This window comes from Lagenorhynchus albirostris, chromosome 10 (assembly GCF_949774975.1).
Source record: "Lagenorhynchus albirostris chromosome 10, mLagAlb1.1, whole genome shotgun sequence".
Classification (NCBI taxonomy): domain Eukaryota; kingdom Metazoa; phylum Chordata; class Mammalia; order Artiodactyla; family Delphinidae; genus Lagenorhynchus; species Lagenorhynchus albirostris.
In genome coordinates, this window is record NC_083104.1 from 65,947,572 (window position 1) to 65,968,691 (window position 21,120).

Genomic DNA, 21,120 nt, shown 5'->3' on the forward strand with positions numbered 1-21,120 from the left:
GTGTCCTTTTTAGTGCATCATATCACAAGATTCGTGATCTCCGTATGTCTTACTATTGGTGGTGATAGCATTGATCACTTGTTTAAGGTAGTTTCTCCCAGGTTCTCTACTGTAAATTAGTGGAGTAGTTGATAAATATCTTGAGGAAGATACTTTGAAACTATGCAAATCCTGTTACATAGATTGCAAACTTTTACCCACTAATTTTAACCTCTGTTAGTGGATTTTATCTCCAATAAGTATTACTGTAGTTTTTCACTAATGGTGATTTTCTATTTTCTTTCACATTTGTAAATTGGGATTCTACTGTAAGGAAGAGCCAGCATCTTTTTAATAAGGTTTTCATCATGCAGTATTTTTGTTTCATCTGAAGAAAATTATTAAGTCGTTAGGTCCTACCTGTTTAAATATAAGTAAAACTTTTGAATTATTTACACTACAAATTATTTCATTATTCACACTACTTAAAATAACACACATTCCCTTAGTCAGTCAGCAGAGTTGCTTGGATTCATTCATTCACACAGTTATGTAATCATTATTCAACAAATATCCTGAGTACCTACTATGTGCCAAATACTGTGCTGGATGCTAGGTATACTTACACATCCTAATGTCATTCTTATTTTGGTACAAAATTATACTGATGACTTGGAAATTTAGCAAAGAAATGTCTTCAAGCTTTGACCATAAACAAAGGATGTTTGATAAGTGGTGTCAGTAGAGGACTCACAGGCAAAGCATCAGTGCCAAGAGTTCAGGTCTCTCATTTCAGCACCACACGAATGCTCTAGAGACTTTCTGATACTTTCCTGGAAGTGAATATACACATACAAATGGATCATTTTGGTTTGTATCTGCCATATGAAAAATTTAAAAGGTACTCCTTTATTCTGGGAATACAAGGCTAGTTCAATATTTTAAAATCAATTCATGTAATCCAGTCTAAAGGGAAAACTTTGACAAAATACAACATTCACTTATGATAAAAATTCTCAGCAAACTAGAAAAGATACAAACTTTCTCCATCTAATAAAGGGCACCTACAAAAACCCTACAGCTAACATCATACTTAATGTTGAATGATTGAATGATTTTCCCCTGAGATCAGGAACAAAGCAAAAATGTCTATTCTCACCACTCTTATTTAACATATACTGGAAGTCTTAGCTAGTACAATAAGCAAGAAAAAGTTATAAAAGCCATTCATATTAGAAGGAAGAAAACATAACTGTCTCTACTCACAGATGATATGACTATCAATGTAGTGAGTCCCAGGGAATCTACAAAAGATTCTTAGAACTAATAAGTGAGTTGCAGGATACAAGGTAAACACACAAAATTCAATTGTATTTCTATATGCAAACAATGCACAACTGGAAACCAAAAATGTTTTTAATTACCATATACAATATCTCTTCCAAAATGAAATACTTAGATATAAATCTAACAAAATATATACAGAATCTGTATCCTGCAAACTACAAATGCTGATGAAAGAAATTAAAGCAACACCTAAATAAATAAAGAGACTTATTGTGATCATGGAGTGGAAACTCAACATAATAAGATATCAATTCTCCTCAAAGTAACCTATGAATTTAATCAATGGCTATCAAAATCTCAGAAGGATTTTTTGTAGATATTGACAAGCTGATTCTAAAATTTGTATGAAAGAATAGTTAAAACAATTTCGAAAAAGAACAAAATTGGAGGAATCACACTACCCAATTTTAAGACTCACTAAAAAGATACAATAATTGACACATGATATTGGGAAAGGGGTAGACATATACATCAATGGAAGAGAATAGAGTCCAGAAATAGTCCCACAAAAATATGGCTATTTGATCTCTGACAAAAGTTCAAAAACAATTCATTGGAGAATAGTCTTCTTTAAAAATGCAGCAAAAAATACACCTTGACCTAAACTTCACAACTTATTTAAAGATTAACTCAAAATGGATCAGTTCTAAAAGTAAAGCATAAAATGTAAGACTTTTAGAAGAAAACATAGGAGAAAATCTTTGTGACCTGATGGTTAAGTGAAGAGTTTTTATATATGATAAGAAAAGTACAATCCATAAAAGGAAAAAAAAATTGATAAATTGGACTTTATCAAAATTAAAACCTTTTGTTCTGCTAGAGATACTGTCAAGAGAATGAAGAGATAAGCTACAGACTGAGAGAAAATATTTGAAAATCACATATCTGACAAAGGACTTGTACTCAGAATATAAAAAGAATTATCAAAAATTAACAATAAGACTGGGCTTCCCTGGTGGCGCAGTGGTTGAGAGTCCGCCTGCCGATGCAGGGGATGCGGGTTCGTGCCCCAGTCCGGGAAGATCCCACATGCCGCAGAGCGGCTGGGCCCGTGAGCCATGGCCGCCGAGCCTGTGCGCCCGAAGCCTGTGCTCCGCAACGGGAGAGGCCACGGCAGTGAGAGGCCCACGTACTGCAAAAAAAAAAAAAAAAAAAAAAAAAATTAACAATAAGAAAAATATTCCAATTAAAAAATGGGCAAAAAACTTGAACAGGCACTTTGCCAAAGGGGATCGAAGGACAGCAAATAAAAACATGGAAAGATGTTCAACTTCATTAACCATTAGGGAAATGCAAATTAAAAACACAATGAGATACCACTACATATCGCTTAAAATGGCTAAAATAACAGATACGAAAAAGTAGATCTCATCAAAGTTAGTAATTTTGCTCTGTAAATACTCTGTTAAGAGAATTAAAAGGAAAGTTACAGACTGGGAGAACATATTTGCCAAACACAAAAGACAAAGGACTAGTACCTAGAATATATAAATAACTCTCAAAACTCAAAAGTAAAAATGCAAACAGTCCAGTTAGGATATGAGCAAAAGACAAGAAGAGCCATTTCATTAAAATGTATAGATGGAGAATTAGCATATGAAACGATATTAAACATCATTAACCGTTAGGGAAATGCAAACTGAAACCACAATGAGATCTCACTACACACCTATCAGAATGGCTAAAGTAAAAACTAGTGACTACACCAAATGGTAGTGAGGATGCAGAGCAACGGTATCACTCACACATTGATAATAGGAATGTAAAATGATACAACCACTCTAGAAAATAGCTTGGCAGTTTCTTAGAAAATTAAACATGCCAACTACTATACAATCCAACAATTGCACTCCTGGACATTTATCCCAGAGAAATGAAGACTATGTTCACTAACCTACATACAGATGTTCATAATAGTTACATTTGTAATAGCCAAAAACTACAAACAATCCAGATGTCTTTCAAGGGTGAAATTTTAAGCAAACTGTGGTATATCCATACCATGGAATACTACTCAGAAATAAAAAGGAATAAACTATTGATATACACAACAACCTAGATGAATCTCCAGAGAATTATGATGAGTGAAAAAAGCCAATACCAAATGGTTACACACTGTATGACTCCATTTATGTAACTTTCTTGAAATGATAACATTATAGAAATGAAGAAAAGATGAGTGATTGCTAGGGATTAAGGAGGGGATGGGGGCAGAGAGCAAGTGGGGGTGACTATAAAAGGGCAATATGAGGGATCCTTGTGGTGGTATAAATGTTCTGTATCTTGACTGCATCAATGTTAACATCCTGATTGTGAGACTGATCTATAGTTTTGCAAGATTTACTACTGACGAAAGTGGGTAAGGGATACAAGGGACTTCTCTGTGGTTTCTTACAAATTCATGTGAATCTATAGTTAACTCAAAATAGAAAGCTTAATTTTAAAATACTGACAGTATCAAGTGCTGACAAGGGTGTGGAGGAACTAGAATTCTCATACATTGCTGGTGGAAATGTAAAATGGTAGGTACAGCCGCTCTGGAAAAACAGTGTGGCAGTTTCTTACAAAGTTAAACATACACTTCCCATATAACCAACAATATCACTCCTGGGTTATTTACCTTAGAGAAATGAAAAATATTTTCAAACGAAAACCTGTGCATGAATGTTCACAGCAACTCTGTGATGGCCCAAAACTGGAAACAAAATGTTCGTCAATAAGTGAATGATGGACAAAAAACTGTGATATAGCCATATAATGGAATATTGTTCTACAATAAAAAGGAATAAACTATCAATGCACATAACAATTTGCATTAATTTCAAAGGCATAAAGCTGAATTAAAGAAGCCACCCTTCAGAAGTTACATACTGTATGAGTCCATTTACATGACATTTTCGAAAAGACAGAACTATGGTGATGGAGAAGAGATCTGTGGTTGCCGAGGGTTAGAAGTTAGTGGAGGATGTGACTAAAAAGTGATGGCACAAGAGAGTGTTGGGGCTGACGCAACTGTTATGTAACTTGACTGTGGCGTGGTTATACAACCCTATACCTGTGTTTAAATTAATAGAACTGTATGAAAGAGGTAAATTTTACTGTATGATAATTAATTAATTATTTTAAAGGGATCCCTTTTCTCCAACTAACAGCCCTATGCCAGAGTTGGATTTCAGCTGCCACTGGCCCCTTTGGTTGGCTTCATTTGTGCTTTACAATCACAAGTTTCAACACTGCTTGGTTTGCCCCAGAAGAGAGAAACAGAGGTGTTTAAAGACTACGTAGGGAATTGTGAACTACTCTGAGTAACGGATTAACACAAAATCCTTTCTCTTTCTCTGATCAAGTTGATCTTGGGTTAACCTTCTAGCTCTGTTTCTTTGGAAACCTGATAATGGTGGAATGTCAGCTGTGTTACCAGCCAACATTAGTTATGGTAAAAGGAGCCTGATTAGTATATTCTACCTGGACCAAGGGGACTATGAATTAAAGATTAGTATCTTGTAGGAAGCCTTAGTTTTGAGCTTCTCAGAGCACAATGACTCTTGTAACTGGGCATGTCGCTGTGGGACCCATGGAGGCATCAGTTATGGGAATTACAAGAGATGTTGGTTTCTATTTGGGAAATGAAGCTTCTAAAGCCCAGATAGCTCCCGTACCTATCTGTGTGATCTTGTTGTGTCATATCTGAACTGCCGTTTGTACGACCAAAGAATAACCCCTGAACTGCTGTGTGTGTAACTTGCTGAAGGGAAGCTAGCATGCTGTGTTTCCTATCCTTCACCTTTTTAAGTAAAACCAATGCCAAGTGAGATCTATTGGAGTGAGTATAAAATGACTAGTTGAGCAAAAAATGACCATGAGCAGGCATTACAAATACTCTAGAAAGTATCAGGGGTCTAAACTAAACTGAGACTTTTGGAACTACCCTAGAAGAGTTAGAAATTTGGCAGGTAAGGAAACAAATGGTAATGATGTGAATGGAATTCACATTTTTTTTCTATTCATCTAACACAAGTAATTTGTTTACTCTGGGCAAGTGACCAGGTCTGGTGTATTGTCTCTGAGTGAAAAATCTTCGTATCTTTCTTACCTTGGGGAACTTGCATGAGGCCAACACTTATCCCAGCAAGTAAGTCTCCAAGAAGCCAATCCTTGAATCGATAAAAACACATCCACTCTAGGAAGGGAAAGATTGTAAGCATGCATCTTCGAAACTTGTACCATGAGCAGCTGTGAGAAAGAACAGAGACTTGATTAGGTTCTCCAAAGAAAAAGCCCACATGGCCAAGAAAAAGCATAGTGAGTACCTTCTTCTTCCCCTACAACAGAGTTTCTTTCAACACTACTGATATTTGGACATATTGGACTGGATAAGTCTTTGTTGTGAGGCTGTCCTGTGCATTGTAGGATGTTTAGCAGCATCTCCGATCTCTACCCATTAGATGCCAGTAGCATCCCCTCCCCTAGTTGTGACAATGAAAAATGTCTCCAGGCACTGCTAAATGTTCCCTGGGGGACAGTATCACCTTCAACTGAGATCCGGTGCCATATGTATGACAAGAACTAGGCCTTGTAAGTCCAGCATACGAATCACGCCTGTGGTTTTACAGAATGTTTGAAAAGAATTCAACCTACCAACATTTTCCAGTAGAAAAATGGACTGTTATGGCTTTTTCTTGGTAAGGACAATGTTTTGAGATGTGCTATTGGTGGGTGGCAGAGAATTAACACATTCACATCATTCCTGTATACTAAAATTTTTACCAAGCATTAACTCTACATGGCTTTGACCTGTAACATGCAGAAATTTACAGAAAATATAGAATATGGAGTCTTGTGCTTATGGCATTAGCCATGGAAAGAAAAGGGCATAAAATAAGGCCTTATTATCTTTTAACCCCGTGGATAACGACCAGAAGCAATTTTGTTCCCTAAGGGACATCTGGTAATGTCTGGAGACATTTTTGATTGTCACGACTCGCATCTAGAGGGTAGAGGCCAGGGATGCCACCAAACATCCTACAATGCACAGGACAGCCCTCCACAAGAAATGATTTCACAGTCCGAAACGTCAACAGTACTGAGATTGAGAAAACCTACTTAAACCTTTAGATCACCAAAGCAGCAGAATCATTGTAAACCAATCAATCAATCTGTTAATCAATTAATCCATTAGTAAAGCTAATATGGTTTTAAATTGCTTTTTGCTATTTATATCTCATTATGGGCTGAAAACAAAGAGTATGGAGATTTTTCATGTATGAGCTATCTCTGAATAATTGCGATTTGACTGTAGCAACAAATATAACTTCAGTGTATGCAAGGCTAAAATGTGTGCTCAGAAAAGAAGTAATTTCAATATGCTTGACTCTAACAACTATGAGCATTACAGTCCCTAAGGTAATTAAGGCCAAAGAAGTGTAAATGTCTTTGCCAAGGTCACAGTAACAAGTGTGGGCAGAACTGGGGCTAGAATCCAGATTTCGTGATTTTTAGTTCAGTGTTCTATCCAGTCTATTACCATCACAGTTCCTATCGACAGCTGTTGAATTCTGCTCAGGAGCCAGAAGCAAGACCATAGCTTTAGAAAGAACAACACATTGCTATTTTTATGAGAATCCCTGGGTGTGGAGAGTGTGCTGTCTCCAATTACGGCCCTCTATGGGGGAGAATACAGCATGGCATTGGGACAATTTGTTTCTGCATCTGGTCCAGTGTCCCTTCCTCTCCATGTGCCACCCTGGAAGACCAGCGACCCTAGGGAGAGTCATCAAAGCTCTCTGACATGGCAAAAAAATAAAATGGACATGGAATAATGAGGACCTAAGACTGACAGGGATCAAGGAAGGAGTTAGAGGAACAGAAACTGAAGCTGGTGGTGGAAGAGTTATAAGCACTTCGACATGAATCTGGATCCTAGTTAAAGCATCTTAAAAGTGAGGAATGTAAGAACTGATGTGAAAGCACAGGGGAGATTTTTTTAAAGAGAGGGAGTATTGCAGTTGGGTAACTAAAAGGGAGAAAATGAAGGAAGATATGAGGTTTTCTGCAGAAAGGAAGAGATGAAATTAAAAGATTATTATTATTATTTTACTATTTGCTAGGTGCTTTACAAATATTCTTTAAATCCTCACAATTACCTTATAAAGTAGGTGCTTTTATCATCCCCATTTTATAGATGAGGCTACTGAAGCACAGTAGGCATGGATAGCTTACCTAAGGTCACACAGTTGGAAAGCAGCAGAACTGGGATTCAGAACCAGGCAATCTGGCTTCTGAGTCTTGCTCTTAACCACAGTGCTGTGCTACCTTTCAGGTTAAAATTCAGAAGTGGATATAACTGTTTGTTTTAGAAGTAGGGAATAAGCACTGCTATAAAAACCCATGGGAGGCAGTGTGGGTCAGATTTAAGGGTCTAAGGATAGGGCAACTGGAGGGGAATAAGGCTGAAATTTCTTTGGTAGTACCTGTTTATGATGAGGTATAAGTCAGGAAAAGATTATCCTTTTGTAGAGACAAAACCAATGTGGCCCCCAAATGCTCTCTTTGATATATGACCTCTGACCCATCCTGGAGCAGAAAAAATGAGAGTTGTGATATAGGACAGGGGAGTGACATCCAAAACCACAACTTGCAAACGGCAGGATATGGGCAAAGGAGAAGGCTCAGAGGGAGGAAGGTCTGCAATAGGGTTGCGTGGAGGCCTTCTTCACTTGTCACCTAACTCATGCCAATTATGAGTGATAAATCAAGGAACAAGAGGGACTAATAAATCTGGAGTGTGAGTGAGGACAGGTTGAGTAGTTAGGGTTAATATCATGATGTAGGTCACAAAGGGTTTTTAACCTGAGGTCCATGGATGATCAAGGTGTCTCTAGATAGAATTCATGGGGATATGTGACTTTAGGAAAAATTATATCTTTATTTTCACTAACCTCCTAACTGAAATGTAGCATTTCCTTCAGTTATGAACATTGACAACAAACCACAGTAGTATCAGCAGAGCTTGACTTCTTCACCAATAGAATCACAAATATCTTCATATTACATTAAAATTGCTGCAGATACCTTAAAATAGCATTTATATTCATCATTACTTAGAAAGTATGGTAGTTATTAGACCCACAATCATTAAATATAATTTTTGGATATTTTCATATTTTGATAACTATATTTCAATATAACTGGTTTCCTTTATAATACTATGTATTTTATGCGTTTAAAAATATTCTGGCCAAGACCATTCAATGGAGAAAGAATAGACTCTTCAACATATAGTGCTGGGAAAATGGGATAGCTATGTGGAAAAAAATGAAGCCAGACTCTTACTCTATGCCGTATACAAAATTAACTCAGAATGGATCAAGGATCTAAATTTAAGAGCTAAAACTATAAAACTCTTAGAAGAAAACAGGGGAAAATCTTCATTACCTTGGATTTCACAATAGTTTCTTAAATATGACACAAAAATCACAAGCAACAAAAGAAAAAAAATAGATAAATAGCATTTCATTAAAATGAAAACTGTGTACACAGGACACTATCAACAGACAACCTATAGAATGGGAGAAAATATTTGCAAATCATATATCTGATAAGGGTTTAATATCCAGAATATATAAAGAACTCCTATAATTCAACAACAAAAAGATAAACAACCTAATTTTTAAAAGGGCAAAGGAAGTAAATAGACATTTCTTCAAAAAAGATACATGAGTGACCAATAAGCACATGAAAAGATGCTCATCATATTTAGTTATTAGGGAAATGCAAAAAAAAAAAAAAAGCAACACACAATGTGATACCATTTTACACCTACTAGTATGGCTATAATTTAAAAAAATGGAAAATAACAAATGTTGGAGAGGATATGGAGAAATTGGAACACTTGCTGATGTGAATGCACAATGCTGCAGCTGCTGTGAAAAAGAATTCCTCAAAAAGTTAAACAGGGGCTTCCCTGGTGGCACAGTGGTTGAGAGTTCGCCTGCCGATGCAGGGGACACGGGTTCATGCCCCGGTCCGGGAAGATCCCACATGCCGTGGAGCGGCTGGGCCCGTGAGCCATGGCCGCTGAGCCTGCACGTCCGGAGCCTGTGCTCCGCAACGGGAGAGGCCACAACAGTGACAGGCCCGCGTACCGCAAAAAAAAAAAAAAAAAAAGTTAAACATATGATCCAACAAGTCCACTCTTAGGTGTATACCTAAAAGAATTGTAAGCAGGGACTTGAACAGATACTCCTATGCCAATATTCATGGTAGCATTATTCGCGATAGACAAAAATTGGAAACAACCTAAGTGTCCATTAACAGATGAATGGATAAACAAAATGTGGTACATACATACAATGGAGTATCATCAGCCATAGAATGAAATGAAGCACTGATCCACGCTACACCATTGTGCTAAGTGAAATAAACCAGACATGAAAGACAAATATTGTCTGATTCCATTTAAATGAAATATTTAGAATACACAATCCATAGAGACAGAAAGTAGAAGAGAGGTTACCAGGGGCTGGAGGAGGGGGAAATGGGGAGTTATTGCCTAATGGGTACAGAGTTTCTGTTTGGGGTGATGAAAAAGTTTTGGAAATAGATAGTGGTGATGGTTGCACAAAAACGTGAATGTCATTAATGCTGCTAATTTGTACACTTTAAAATGGTTAAAACAACAAATTTTATATTATATATATTTTACCACAGTTAAAAAAAGTAAAAAAAAAATTATTCTGAAAGGATGTTCATTAGCTCTGATAGACTGCTAAAAGGTTCACAGCACAAAAACAGGTTACGAGCTCCTGAACTATAGGGTTTACACAGTCATTCTGCTATCATTAATTATTTCACCACGGTTGCTTTTGTTATTGTTGTTAGGAGACTGGCAATGGTGGTTAATCAAACAATGTATTTATTAAATACCATCCCTAGATGCTGTGGGGGACAGCCAAGGTCTTTATGTCCATGAAGTTTATAATCAACAAGGTGCTACAAGGGACTTCCCTGGTGGCGCAGTGGTTAAGAATCTGCCTGCCGATGCAGGGGACACGGGTTCGATCCCTGGTCTGGGAAGATCCCACAGTCGCCACGGAGCGACTGTCGCCACGGAGCGAAGTCGCCACGGAGCGACTAAGCCCGTGTGCCACAATTACTGAGCCCACACGCCACAACTGCTGAGCCCACGCGCCACAACTACCGAAGCCTGCACATCTAGAGCCCGTGCTCCATAACAAGAGAAGCCACCGCGATGAGGAGCCCGCGCAGCAACGAGAAAGCCAGTGTGCAGCAACAAAGACCCAACACAGCCAAAAATAAAATAAAATTTTAAAAAGTAAAAAAAAAAAAGAAGGGGGCTTCCCTGGTGGTGCAGTGGTTGGGAGTCCGCCTGCCGATGCAGTGGACACGGGTTCGTGCCCCAGTCCAGGAAGATCCCACATGCCGTGGAGCAGCTAGGCCCGTGAGCCATGGCCGCTGAGCCTGCGCATCCAGAGCCTGTGCTCCGCAACGGAAGAGGCCACAACAGTGAGAGGCCCGCATACCGCAAAAAAAAAAAAAAAAGAAGGTGCTACAAGACAAACCACAAAAAAACTGTAGAGGAATTATGCAATAAGCTAAGGGTTCTGATGACAGGAATTCAGAGGAGGAAAACAGAAGTAGGCACCAAAGGTGTCAAGTAGAGTTTTAGGGCTGCCAGCTTGGTGGCAGCTGAATGATCGCACACACGCACCGGCACTGGACATGGTGACTGACGGTGCTGATGTCGATGTCCAACTTCCCAGAGAAAGCGGTCTTCCTTCTGTACTCCTGTTGAAAGTTCTCCTCATTGTACACATCTCGCTTCACATCATACATGAAAGAGTTTTGCCTGTATCTAGAGCCCAAACTCTGGAAGCTCCTCTCTGGTTGCATCATTCCTGGATAAGTGGAAAGAAGTTAAACAAAAGAGTTTTTAAAAAGTCTAGATCCTTGGCACATTTTTATGGAAATAAACATTCCATCTATTGTATAATTTTATACTTAAAACAACCCTATAAAGAAAGCAAGGTATATATTATTTTCATTTTCAAAATGGAGAAACCAAAGCCCAGAAGTTTAAACAACCTTGGTTTTTGAATAATTAGAGTCAGGACTAGAACCCAGGTGTCCAGCTAGAAAGCCTAGTTTTCTTTATATTCAATTATGTTGCTATGTTGCAGGGGAAAAGATTAAGAGGTAAAAGTATAATCACCAATTTTCACTGAAAATGCTAAGGGTTAAAGGGTCAACATAGTGTCTTTTAACTCCTTTTCTCTCTCAAATAGCATCCATCATTATCCCTTTACCCTTTTCCTTTCTTCATAGAACTAACCAGTACCTGATTCAATATTTGTCTATTTGTTCATTGTCTGTTTCCCACACTAAAATGTAAATCCAAGAGGCAGGACTTTGTTCATGGCTGTATCCCCAGAGCCCAGGATAATGACTGATGCTTAGCAGGCCCTCAACAAGTATTTCTTGAATTATGGTCAAGTATCCAGTTAGTGGCATCATGATGTAGCAGAAAAAGCACTGCACAGGATATCAGGATTCTGGAGTTCTAGCCCTGGCTGTTTTTCTAACTAGCTGTATGACTGGGGGCAAGTTTCTTAGAAAGTGAATTTCAGTTTCCTTGTCCATAAAATGACATGGTTTGACAATATGATCTCTAAGGTCACTTTAAGCTTTAAAAATCTGTAGTATCATCCTGCTGTTTTAAAGAGAATGAGAAGAAAGAGTTAATGAGGATGGATATAGATCCATCTCTGGGAGAAGGTATAACTGTTCTTGATCATCTGTGTTTTTGAATAATAAAAACAGCATGAACTCTAATTTTCTTCCACACAAATGTGTAAAAAGTATACATATATATATTTTGCATAGTTATAAAATACATAGGTAAACACTCAAATTATGCAGATTACACAAGTAGTTCTTGTATAGGTGAGGCTGCAAACAAGTTCAATGTATCAGCAACATTTGTTTTCCATCAGAATTATCCTGTATCTTCAGCAGCAGAAACATTATCAACACCAACATTTGTAGAGCACTTATTATATACCAAGGATTGCACTAGATTTTTTTCATGAGTTATTTCTTTTAATTCCAACAACAATCCTAGTACTACTATTATCCTCATTTTATAGGTGATAAAACTAAGGTTTTGGAAAAGTTAGGTAACTTGACCATAGTTATATAATGTATGTTTACTCTCAAAGCATTGGGTAGCAGGGGTGAGCTGTATAACACTTACGAACTAATGATCACAAATTCAATAAAGTGAGTGTGGTTAGGGAATACAGAAGAGGATGGAAGAGGTATTTTACAATGTATTAAGAGAATCAGTACTTCGTGTCTTACAGAAAAAAAAAGCAGAACTGTACACTAAAACATAAGTAATATTTTTCCCTTTCTTTCCTCCACCCATAGGAATATTGATCCAGTCTTCCTTACTTTTCCTATGTAATCTTACAATAAACTTCTATGACTAGAATATATCTGTTCCTGGCAACTGAAAAGAGCCTAATTAACTTGCTTATTATATTGAGATTATAAAAATTGCCATCCTGGGTTAGATGCAGTGTCTAGAATCCAGCATTTTGTTTCTGAAAGTAGCACGAAGCAGGCATGAAGCAGGCAACATATGAACATCAAGCATAGTGGAAACAGTGGGCCTGGGACAGGTAGCTGCAGCTACTCAACTGCAGCAATTGTTGCCATGGGTCATGTGGGGTCCAGCATGGCCAGATCTGATCTTTTCCCAGAGAAGTCATAATTCCAGATTTTTATGTGAAATCTTCTGACTTTTAAATGTTGTTGATTACCTTACATATTTTTAAAAACACAGTACACATCTAACAAAACATCTCTGCAGGCTAGATTCAGTCTGTGAACCACCAGTGTGTGACTTCTGTCCCCAGAGCCTTGTTGTTAAAGACAAAATATCCTTATCTCCTCCCATCACAAATTATAGTTTATACCCCAAGAATTTCTCTCTCTTTCAAAGCTAAACCATTTATGTTTTCTGTTGTCGCACCCTTAGGAGGTATTATATCTCATCAGTTCACTTATGGAAAGAAGAATTTCATTTTATTGTCTTCAGTCTACATCATTTATATTTCAAGAGGTGGCCACCATCTACTAGACCAGGATTTGGTGGGGTTGTCTGCTTTCATTTTCACAATCTTGTGAATTTCTACCATATGCATTCTTGGCCTTCATTTACTTCTGACTGACTAATGCTATTTCATCTGTGGTCGATTCATTCAGTGTTCCACAAACATTTGCTGAATGCTAGGTGCTCTGAGGATACAAAAGGACAAAGACTTGGGACTTCCCTGGCAGTCCTGTGGTTAAGACTCTGTGCTTCCAATGCAGGGGGCACAGGTTCAATCCCTGGTCAGGGAACCTCAGACAAAAAAAAAAATAAAATAAAATAAAGGACAAAGACTCTACAATTTAGTAGAATAAAAATACCAACATATGGTGCTATAAGACTTTAGAGGTGGGAAAGACAGGAATTAACATTTATTGCTGGCCTGCCATATGCCAGCTTCTTCACACACATCATCTCAAAAGATAGGTATTATTTTCCTGATAATGATTATACTCATTTCACTTGTGAGTTTAGCGGGTTCCTCAGAATCATATAATTATTAAACAGCAGAGCCAGAATCTGAACCTGGTCTTTCTGATTCTAAAATAGATGTCACATCTAATGCCACATGATCTCCTATAGAGTGGGATTAATAACCCCAACCTAGAAGGATGAGGAAGTCCTCCTAGGGGAGATATGGTTTGAAATCTGCTCTGGCTAAGCCGGGGGCAGGGAGGAGAATAAGGTATTTCAGAAAGAGAACAGGATAAAATTACAGAGATAATATAAGGCAAGTAATTCAATAGGCCTGAGTAAAGTCAGTGTCAAACCCAAAAAAGTAGGTTGAGGCCTACTTCTGGAGGGTCTTGAATGTTGGGCTGAACCTGGACTTTTTAGCTATTTAAAATGTTCGAGAAGGAGTAGTAATATGCACAGAGATGTGCTTTGGGAAGATGAATCATATCAGTGGTATAGTCTAGAGCTGTGCTGCCCAGTACGGTAGCCACTGGCTACCTGTGGCTATTTAAATTAAATAAAATTGAAATTAAATGAGGGACTTCCCTGTCGGTCCAGTGGTTAAGACTCCACTGCAGGGGGCACAGGTTTGATCCCTGGTCAGGGAACTAAGGTCCCACATGCCGCGTGGCACGGCCTAAAGATTATAAATAAATAAAATGAAAAATTCAGCTCCTTAGTCACACTAGCTACATTTCAAGTGCTCAACAGCCATGTGTGGCAGGGGCTACTGTACTGGACAGGGCAGGTATAAAACATTTCCATCATCACAGAAAGTTCTACTGGACAGCACTGGAGATAGGAGAGACTGAGGCAAAAAGACCAGTGGGAGCCCATTACTACCATGGTAGTCTAAGGGAGAGGCAATCAAGTCACAACTCATGGGACCACAGTCAGGATGGCTAGGAGGGGCAGGTAGAAAGTTGTCTTTAAAGGACTTATCATATGACTGGATAAAGGCAGCAAGGGAAAACACATAATTTCCTTATTGTTTTGTTTTTAGTAGTCATCTCTGAAATTTCTTCAGTTCCATTATGTCTTTCTTGACTTCACAGAAGCCCTACTGGCTTGTTTTTATGCACTAGCAGGACCCTTCCCTATAAGGTATGATGATCAGAAGCTGTTACTGACAAGTGGCAAATGTACTTTAACGTGGAAAAGATGATGCATTTCCGAAGAAAGTAATCCCAACTATACTGATGGGATAATGACCTTTCAGCTGAGACACAACACAAGAGGGAATCTCGGTTACTGACTCCTACAATTCCCTGATGCTTCCTGCCATCAGACAAAATATTTAGGTGGGTGGGCCATGGTCTGAACAACTTAAGGTTTTATTTTCATATTCTACAAATGTGACATAGTTTGGGACATCTGGATTCACTACTAACTAATAGAAATTAATCTCTGTAGCCCACACTTGGTCCCACAAACAACATCAGCAGCATCTGGCAACTTGTTGAAAATGCAAATTCTCAGGCCCAACTAGCAAGACAAAATTAATCAGAAATTCTGAGGATGTACCAGCAGTCTGTTTTAAGAAGCCCTCCAGATGATTCTGATACACAATGAAATATGAAGACCACTGTAAATATAGCTAATTATCTTTATTCAGTCATTCAGTGCTAATTTTGGGCATACTGTTAACATGGGTACTTTTGACCTAGCTCTTTCCCCCATACTACCCCTATCCATCCAGCCATCGATAGATTCTTTTACATAATGTGTTGAAAGTACTTTAAAAGCCAAGAATAAAATATTTAAATACAGCCCAGTTTTCTGACTATTAACCCAACAGATGTGAAATCCTGAACCTTAGTTTAGTTTCAAGACTATCCTCTCATATGGTCATCTTTCATATGTGCTCTACAATCATGGGAAGGTAAAATTCACTTCCAGAATTTCAAAAAAAATATTTGTAATTCCATCAGAAACAACAGCCCTTTGCCCGTTATGCTTTTATGTTATGCTTTTAAGGGGGAATGTATGTGGAAAAAGAAAAGGCACAAGCAAAGAGCATTGCTTTCAGTATCTTTCAGTCACTCGGTCTAGTGGCTGGGGATGGTGGGAACACACCGACAACTACCTTTAATGTGAACTGGTGAGAGTATTAGTAAAGGGCTGTGCTGGAGAGAAACTCATTATTGGGGTGGGGATGTTGGAGAAGGCTTCGCAGAGGGACACATACATAAACAGAACTTAACAGGAAAAGAAAGGGGCCAAGAGAGGTGGAAGTGGGGGCTCAGTCAGAAGGAACAAAATGAACAAAAGCAGTGAAGTATGAAAGGAGGAAGAGCGTCTGGGCAGTCAGGCCTCAGGAGGAGGCGGATGGGGGAGTCAGGTGAGGCTCATGGAGTAGCCCAGTTCTGGAGCTTCTGACAACTGAGACCCACGAGTGTGGAAGGATTCAACTTGCCAAACGCACACACCATCTCTCCTCACTGCTGTTCCACGCGGCCTTTCACAAGTAGAGCCGACACCTAAGAGAGAGAAGCTCCCAGGGACGGCCGTCATTCATTCATTCCCCAAACACTGAGCGGCCGCGACGTGCCTAGCCCTGCGGTGACCGCCGCGGGCCCCGCCCAGGGACTTCCGAGTGTAACGAGGGGCTGGTCCTTCGCACCCGACGCCCGGGCCGGGGCACCGCCGCCACCACCTGCAGCCCGCGGCCCCGGGCGGCTCCGGCAGCGGCTCCTCTGCTTCCTCGGCTCACCTGGTTCCCGGGCTGCGGCAGGAGGGCGGGCGCTGGAGCCGGAAGCAGCTCCGGCCAGGCGGGCGGCGCTGTGGACGCGGACGCCGGCGGTTCCCGAGCCGTTGCGTCCGAACTCGCGGGCGTTCTGGCGGGCGGGGGACAAGAGCGGGGCGAGGAAGCGGAGCCTGGGCAGCCGGGGTGGGGAGCGGGGAGAGGCCCAGCTGCGCCGCGGTTACCTGTGTCACCCAGCCCTCCGCTCTCGACGGCTCTTGATTGAGGGCCTCCTTGATGCCAGGCCTCGCGCCCCGCACTTCACGTACAGTAATTCACTTGAGTCTCCCGACGACCCTGTGGGAAGAGAAGACGCGGGAGGAAACTGGAGGCTAGAGGGTCACCGAGGTCTCCAACCTTAATTCTCAGCCCCACAAGCTTGGCTTCTTCCACTGAAGGACACTCTGTTGCCCAGGTCTCCTGCTCTGCTCCCCGTCCCTAATCCCCCTTAACCTCCTTGTGAGGCTCAATACCAATCACTGCCTCTCACTATGCCTTGTATTCCTGCTTGGCTCAGTTGCAGTTTTACACTTGCTTGATTACTGTATTAGTGTCTAATATATTGTTCGCTTTACCTATCCCTTTTTGTAATTTGTCTCATCCCCAAAAGGGCAGGGATTTTTCTCTTTCATTAACTGCTGTATCATTGGTGCCTAAAGCAATGTGATAGACCTAGTAAGTGCACAATAAATTTGTGTTGAATAATTGAATGATTGCCCTGCTGTTCACTGTAAGCTCCACATAGGCAGCAACTCTCTGCTTTTTAATCACTTTTCCATCAGAAGTGCCGGGTACCTAGGATGCATTCAATACATATTTGTTGAATGAGTGAATGTATTGCTCATCTTTTGGTCACTCTCACTTCATCATTCCAATTTGTTGGATAAATATATGAATTTCTTAGAATTCCTACTTCTAGGTTTCCTCCCTTGTATCCTTGCACTCATCACCTTGATTCCCCACTCCCACCCCTCATATCTTTACAGTTGCATTTTTGCTCTCACTTCCTCCTTCAACCTCTGATACTTCTTAGAAAGCTCCCTACCCTGCAGGTTGAATAGGAACATTTTTATTTTTTATTAATTTATTTCTTTATTTTTATTTTTGGGTGTGTTGGGTCTTTGCTGCTGTGCGCGGGCTTTCTCTAGTTGCGGCGAGTGGGGGCTACCCTTCGATGCGGAGCACGGGCTCTAGGTGTGCAGCTTCTCATTGTGGTGGCTTCTCTTCTTGCGGAGCACGGCTCTAGGAGCACAGGCTTCAGTAGTTGTGGCTCTCAGGCTCTAGAGCGCGGGCCCAGTAGTTGTGGCACATGGGCTTAGTTGCTCCGCGGCATGTGGGATCTTCCCGGACCAGGGCTCAAACCCGTCTCCCCTGCATTGGCAGGCGGATTAACCTGCCTGTGTCACCAGGGAAGTCCCTTGGAACATTTTTAAGTAACATGTCTTCGTAGGCAAGAGTCACATTCCAGGCTAAGTCACATTGAATCCAAAGAAAGCTTTCCACAAATCACCCATGACCCTGGTTTGGGGTTTTATTTCGGTTTTCTTTGAGGAGAACTGAGAATCCTGCACCGCCTCCTAAATTGAGATCATGGTCATTGTTCATAATTTGTTCAACAAATATTTATGAAGTACCTTTTATGTTCTAGGCACTGTTCTAGATGCTGGAACAAGATAGGCAAAGTCTGAGCACTGCAAGGGATGCATACACAAAAGAGAATAATCATGGATAGTGATGAGAATTGTCCTGGCTTGAATCTAGTTATTTCTAAAAGAAATGACTAAGAATAAGATAGGGTCCAATTCTGCCTATTGTTACAAGCTTTAGCGTAGGAATAGGTTAACAGTGGTGGCAAGGTATGGGGTTAGAATACCTTGCCCATTCACATTTATTATCTTGTTCACCTTTCAGGTGGGAATGTGGGGCAGGAATTCTCTTTGCATAAACTGGAACTAAGGTCTGAGAAATGTCAATTGACTTGCCCAATATGACACTGCCGGAAGACTACTCTCTGCACTGTTCTTAGTCTGAGAGGCATGATTAAAATTCTTAAAATCCTCTTCACTGGAAGCTCTTCAAGGTAGGAATCAGTTTCAAACCTTCAGGGTAATGGTTTAAAAATGCTTCTCAAAGGGAGATACCAGGGACTTTCCTGAATCTGAATTACCTGGGGCGTATTGTAAAAATACACGTTCTTGGTGCGCATCACGGACCTCTCCAACTAAACTCACTGTGGATCCTGGGAATATGCATTTTTAAACTCTCAAGGTGATTCTTCTACACATAAAAGTTTGAGAACTACTAGAAGAGTTTGGGTGGAAAACCTCAACCTTAATGCAGGGCTAATATTTACCTTTGGGACAGATTTCGTCAGAATTCCGAAGAGTAAGCCGTGTATGTCCTTGAGCAGATGGGACTGCAACGGCTTTCTGGCCGGAACCTTCCTCTTTATTATGCAAGTATTTCTTGGAAATTGGGGGTTCTGCTGAGCAGGTGCTCGGCTGGCTGCTGGTGACTACCCGCAGTTCAAAGGTCTTTTGGCTCTTTTCCCGACACCTTGTTTGTCAATGTCGCTTTCCACCTGGGAGCCAGGCGTTTGCCCCGCCGACCACGGCGGGGCGCAAGCGGCATGTGTCTGCTTATCCCCTCCTTCTCGGGTCCGCCTTGGCGCCCTTAAGAAGAGCAGTCCCTGGGAGTTCCTGCCTCTGGTGGCCAGCTGTTGTTCTCTTCTCGCGAGAATTGCTCCTCCCATCCTCTCCTCTCATCAACCCCCTCCCTTGGGCAGGTTCCATATTGGGTAAAATCTCGGCTCGCAGAGAGGCCCCGGAGCTGTTCTCGCGAGAGTACGGCGGGAGGCTCCTGTTCGCAGGCTGTGGAACGGCGACCACTGGAACCTCCGCGGTCGCTGCAGCTGGAGCCGTAGTCCCGCGGTGCAGCCGGGAGTCGGCCTGGTCTGGAGAGGGTGCAGCGAGAACCTGGCGGGCGCAGCCTTGAGCCCCTGAGCGTGCCCCTGCCCTTAGCAGGGCTCACCCCCGTCGCGGAGGAGCGTCCAGCCGCTGCGGCTGACAGGGGCCGCGCGCGCGGGAGTCGTCTGGCTCGCGGCACTCACACCTGCGCGGGCGGCCAGCGCAGGGTCCCCGCCCGTCCAGCCGGGCGACGAGGTCGGGGAAGCGGGTGCGGGCGCAGGCGGGGCCCCGCAGGGCCACCTCCTCGCCCCGCGGCCACCGCTGGAAGATGTCTCAGGAGAGGCCCACGTTCTACCGGCAGGAGCTGAACAAGACAATCTGGGAGGTGCCCGAGCGTTACCAAAACCTGTCCCCGGTGGGCTCCGGCGCCTATGGCTCCGTGTGGTGAGTGTCACCGGGCTCGGGGCCTCGGTGGGCTGGGTGACCCTTTATGCCCCAGAGCCAGGCCTGCCCCCACGGCTCAGCAATGCACCAAGCGGTAGGAATTTTCCTTGGGGGAGGGCATCCTTGCCCCTTCGACCCCTGTCCTTCTCTCCCTGTACCCCTTGCACCCCTCACCCTGCACACCCACATAGGTGGTCAGCTGTGTGTAGGACGCAGGTCCACGATGGGCGGTGGGTGATGGTGTTGGAGCCCGGCCCTGGCTCGCACCCTGCGCATTCCCTTCTTGGGGGGTTGCTGCTTTGGGGACAGGAACAGGAGGGCCCTCTTTGAGGGTCTCTCAGCTGGCATCGAGCAGAAGGACTCTCTCCCGAGATGTGCCCACCTTGGGCGCCGGAGCCTGCCCTCGGAGCAGACAAGCCCGGGGAGCTGCCTGGAGAAACAGAAGGGCAAAGCTCGACCGGGAGACTGCCGTCATCTGAACAAAACTGAGGACGAAGGGCGTTCAGTGCGGGCTTTTTTGCAAACCTCTGTCGAAATCCCATTTTGAGAAGCGTTCTTTTTGAATTCGCACTTGAATTAGTAGCTATCCATAGAGCTTAAAATACCGACTTTATCTCGTTGAGTCCTTTGCCAGCTTTAGTGTGGTGTGTTTCCGATTCAGTTGAAAGCGTATTTCCTTTTCGCAGAGTGGGGGGTGGGTGGTAGTGCCTGCAAACACACTGCAGCTTGAGAAACTGGCGGCCTCACTGATTAGTCACATACCACTGCTCGTTTAAGTATTGTTTGACAAAACAGTTTTCTCCTTTGGAGCAAGTGAGATTCAGATCCGATGCACGCCCTCAAGATCAAAAAGTTATTAACAATGCCGGGAGGTATTGTAAATATTTTTTAATTGCGATAATTCTTGTGAAATACTGTGTTTTTAAAGTCCCTTTGAGAGTTTGCAGGGAACTTATCTACACTTAGAGCCTGAGGTACACGATATGGATATGGAATATATAGCAAAGGAAGGAAGAGACACTTTGCAGCTTTAATTCACACTGTGAATGTGTTTTCAATTAAATGACACT

At 41.7% G+C, this 21,120-nt stretch overlaps 2 protein-coding genes across 5 annotated transcripts in view; one reads left to right on the forward strand and one right to left on the reverse strand.

Annotated features, from left to right (window-relative positions):
* The window catches only part of SLC26A8 (solute carrier family 26 member 8), a 72,274-nt gene extending 55,678 nt beyond the window's left edge, over positions 1 to 16,596 (reverse strand). Inside the window, 3 exon segments of the mRNA XM_060162696.1 lie at positions 5,420 to 5,559; positions 11,057 to 11,243; positions 16,387 to 16,596. Of these exon segments, the coding sequence (XP_060018679.1) occupies positions 5,420 to 5,559; positions 11,057 to 11,243; positions 16,387 to 16,471 (412 nt within the window). The 5' untranslated portion in view covers positions 16,472 to 16,596.
* A 2,924-nt stretch (positions 16,597 to 19,520) lies between these two features.
* Positions 19,521 to 21,120, forward strand: part of MAPK14 (mitogen-activated protein kinase 14) — a 72,451-nt gene continuing 70,851 nt past the window's right edge. Inside the window, exon 1 of one of the 4 annotated variants that reach the window (XM_060162709.1) lies at positions 19,521 to 20,050. In XM_060162709.1, the coding sequence (XP_060018692.1) occupies positions 19,935 to 20,050 (116 nt within the window). In that variant the 5' untranslated portion in view covers positions 19,521 to 19,934. The remainder of the gene's footprint in view (positions 20,051 to 21,120) is intronic. The other 3 variants (XM_060162707.1, XM_060162706.1, XM_060162708.1) reach the window with 3 other exon arrangements.